The sequence below is a fragment of the Aspergillus pseudoviridinutans genome (genome assembly GCF_018340605.1).
Source record: "Aspergillus pseudoviridinutans IFM 55266 DNA, scaffold_17, whole genome shotgun sequence".
Taxonomy (NCBI): Eukaryota; Fungi; Ascomycota; class Eurotiomycetes; order Eurotiales; family Aspergillaceae; genus Aspergillus; species Aspergillus pseudoviridinutans.
In genome coordinates this window covers 1-3272 of record NW_025091297.1, presented here as the reverse complement: position 1 = coordinate 3272, position 3272 = coordinate 1, and the positions used below count along the sequence as shown (strand labels likewise).

The following is a 3272-nucleotide window of genomic DNA, read 5'->3' as shown; positions in this document are numbered from 1 at the left end:
GTCGTCGCTACGGTCTGGAAAATATCGTAGGAATCGTTGGCGTGGCCATCATGGATCTGCCCCCCGATTCCACTTCTTCCAAGGCTCCGACGGCGTATGTGAAAATCAAATGGAAGAATATCGCCAAGGAACACCAACACCTTTGCGACAAAAATGGGAACAACTGGAACCGACGAACAGACCTCAAGACTCGAACGGGGGAGGAAATGGCCCATCTAAAGCTCAAGGAAGCGTGGATCAGGCAGGAGATACGATACAATAACTGGATAAGAGGGGCAGAGGTCGGTACTGTAGAGCGCTCGCCCACGCCGTTCCCGCTCGACGAGTATCGACGGAGAAGGGAGGAAAGTAGAGGTCCATTGAAAGTGAGGCCTGGTACAACGATAAAGCGCGAGGAAACCCCTCGTGCTTCAACAGAAGCAACAGAGGCAGCAAGCACTCCGAAGCCAGTTACGGTGGCAGATCGCGTCGGAACAACGAGCAGATCAGAAACCGAAGCCCGAGTTACCAGTCGCGCCGCAGATAGGCAGACGAACATGGAACAAGACTCAAGTGGCCAAGAAAATAATTCCGAGTCACAGTCGACTTTTAGCCAGAAGCAGTACAAGGAGGCGATGATAAAAGACATGGGTCTAGACATAATGCGAAAGGAAGACATGCAAGCATATGTGAAAGCGATGGCACTGATCCAAGCGGAATATGCCACCTATAGGGCTTACATGTTAAAACATGGAGCTGTCGAGGTGGTTTGATATGGCTGCTTGAATATGGGCGATGATCGCTGGCGACATCGCCCTGAAAGAACACAGATAGTCCGTTCTGGCCACTCTGAAGTCACCTGTGTCACTGCTCGAGGTCTCCATGTAGTTTGACTGCCGTTATATTTCTATTTCTGTCATTATTTGTTGTTTGTTTGTTTGTTTGTTTAGGATTAATTTTTCTTCTCTGCTAGACCCCAACGTCAAGCGCGAAACTTCAAACTGAAGGTCCGCTGGCGGTGTCTTTGCATATAGCTTCCTGTCAGCCAGCCTGGCTGCCGAGTCTAGTAAAGGATTTACGGAACTCTCTGGAATTCTGATTCAACCAATCAGATCACGAGAAATAGATCATATTGCGATTCAACTCGCCAATTCGATTCCAATTCGCTGAAATCTATCTTTCCTGTCTATAAATTCTAGTATGAGATCGTAGATTAGAAGAATCGGACCTTCATCCCTTGATATTCCACGTATATGCGTTTACCATACAAACGTTATTATCTCGGATTGGCTAACACTTCCTTACTGCGTAGAAAGTTCGAACCACCATGGCGGTAGACACTGGTTGGTTGAATTAGTATAGAAAGTGAAAAAATAAAGTTCAATGATAATGAAGTTGTTTACTACATGACGTAAATAACTCAGCATAGCGCATCCTTTGTCTGGTTCGTTGGGAGATAAAACGGTTCCTATCACGTCCTACATTGCGGCGTGAGGTAGCAAGACAGTAGATCGCTGCCACTGTACTGTATGATTGCACCCGATTTTTCTCAGCCATTGTGATCCAGCCGTTCCCATTTGCTGCCGCTTCTTGCAGCTATTGCACAATGGTGAAGCGAGGACCATGAGTCCGTTCAGTTTCGTGAAGTGGAACATTTTCTTTCTAACCTGGCACGGCGACAAGACTTTTCCTAGGAATAAATCTAACTGAAGTGGGATTTGACCAAGGGGACGCCTACTGTCCACCTAAATATTCTCCGATTCAATACCCCATAAGATGTGTCATTGAGAAGAGCCAGCTAACCTTTTTCTGATCTTTTCTAACATCCTTGAGTCCTCGGACTTTAGCGCATAGTCCAGTGCGCTCTCTTCCTGAACATTTTCAAGGGTGAGACTAATATCTTTTCTATTCAGCAAGGCCATTGATACTTCGTTGTTTCCCTTTTCTATAGCGAGCATTAATGCTGTTCGACCAGCTCTGTCTTGGTGATTCACATCGATATGATCCTTTTTTAGGAGTTCAGCCACAATTGTGGTTCGCTCAAGTAAGATCGCCCACATCAGTGCACTTATAGTAGCCCAACAGCAGTTGACGTTGATGTTGGGTACACATAGCAACCGAAGGCTGCTTCTATCACTTCCTTTCGCTATTGTCCAGATTAATGGATGTATGAGCCCGTGATTTTGGTTGTTAAGAGCCACGCGCTGGTCACACAAGAACATTTCCAGTAACTCCGGCGAACCGCTGCCTGCTGCAATTGCCAGGGGCGACAGACCTTGAGGAGATAGATTAGGATCTAGTCGCCTGTCGTCGAGAAGCTTCTTTACAGCCTCTTTGTGCGCCCTACCGACCGCATAGAAAAACGGCGTTTTGCCTTGGACATCGGTCAGATTAACGTCAGTATCGTTGCGCTGTAGCAGGATGCTAAGCGGATGACAGTCATCGTTCGATGCTGCATAAGACAACGGTGTCCGTCCCTCAGAGTCAGTAACGTTAATGTCGATACGACCGTCCCGCAATAGGATTTTCATAATGTAGAATTTGCCATGATGCTGTGCTGCGATGTGGAGTATCGTCTGTCCAGCACCGTTCCGGGCATGCACGTTCACCCGTGGTAGGATGAGAAAACAAAATGTCGCGTATAAACTTCCTATTTCCACTGCTCGGACTAGCCCCGAACTGTTTTCGTGGTCCACACTGTACTGGTATAGATATCTTTTTAAGAGTTGGTAAAGGCCTCTGTTCACGCTCATCAGGGCATATATATTCCGAGTGCTGTGAAGCGTAGTGACTATATGGAGCACCAACTCGGGTGGAAGATCTGAAAAAGACATGGATAAAAGGATTCTAGCTGATGGTTGGCGGATAGTAGGGTGATGAGACCACCGCAGACAGTTACATAGGTCATTGATAATATTACTAGATCTATCAGACCGAGGAGCACAGTGCTGCTTTTAAAATCCCCGTCGGCCCACAGCCCTAATCGATTCTTTCTGAGTTTCAATGAGGAATTTGGCTTTTTTGATTAATACAACTCAAACCAATCCTGATGTCCGTGTTTGTCTTCAGAGGAGATGAGTATGCATAAAGAGCAAGCGCGCCGGTCAACTAGTTGAGAATGGAATGGCTCTGGCTGACATCATTACTTGATGTGCGAGAAATGCTATGGACGGAACAGAAGTTGCTGGCCAATCGTCCAATGTCCCTGTTTCTCTGGCGACACCGTTACAGTAGCCTATATTTAAAAAATGGCCAAACTTCTTTACAAGATAAGCAGGACAACGACCCACGAC

The 3272-nt window shown here is 46.6% G+C and overlaps 1 protein-coding gene across 1 annotated transcript; it reads left to right on the top strand.

Annotated features, from left to right (window-relative positions):
* Positions 1 to 50: 50 nt before the first annotated feature.
* Positions 51 to 752, top strand: Asppvi_002054 (uncharacterized protein; the record flags this gene model as incomplete). Its single annotated transcript, XM_043307587.1, has 1 exon — positions 51 to 752. The coding sequence occupies one exon, from the start codon at positions 51 to 53 to the stop codon at positions 750 to 752; it is 702 nt and encodes a 233-aa protein (XP_043163522.1).
* Between the last annotated feature and the right edge of the window lie 2520 nt (positions 753 to 3272).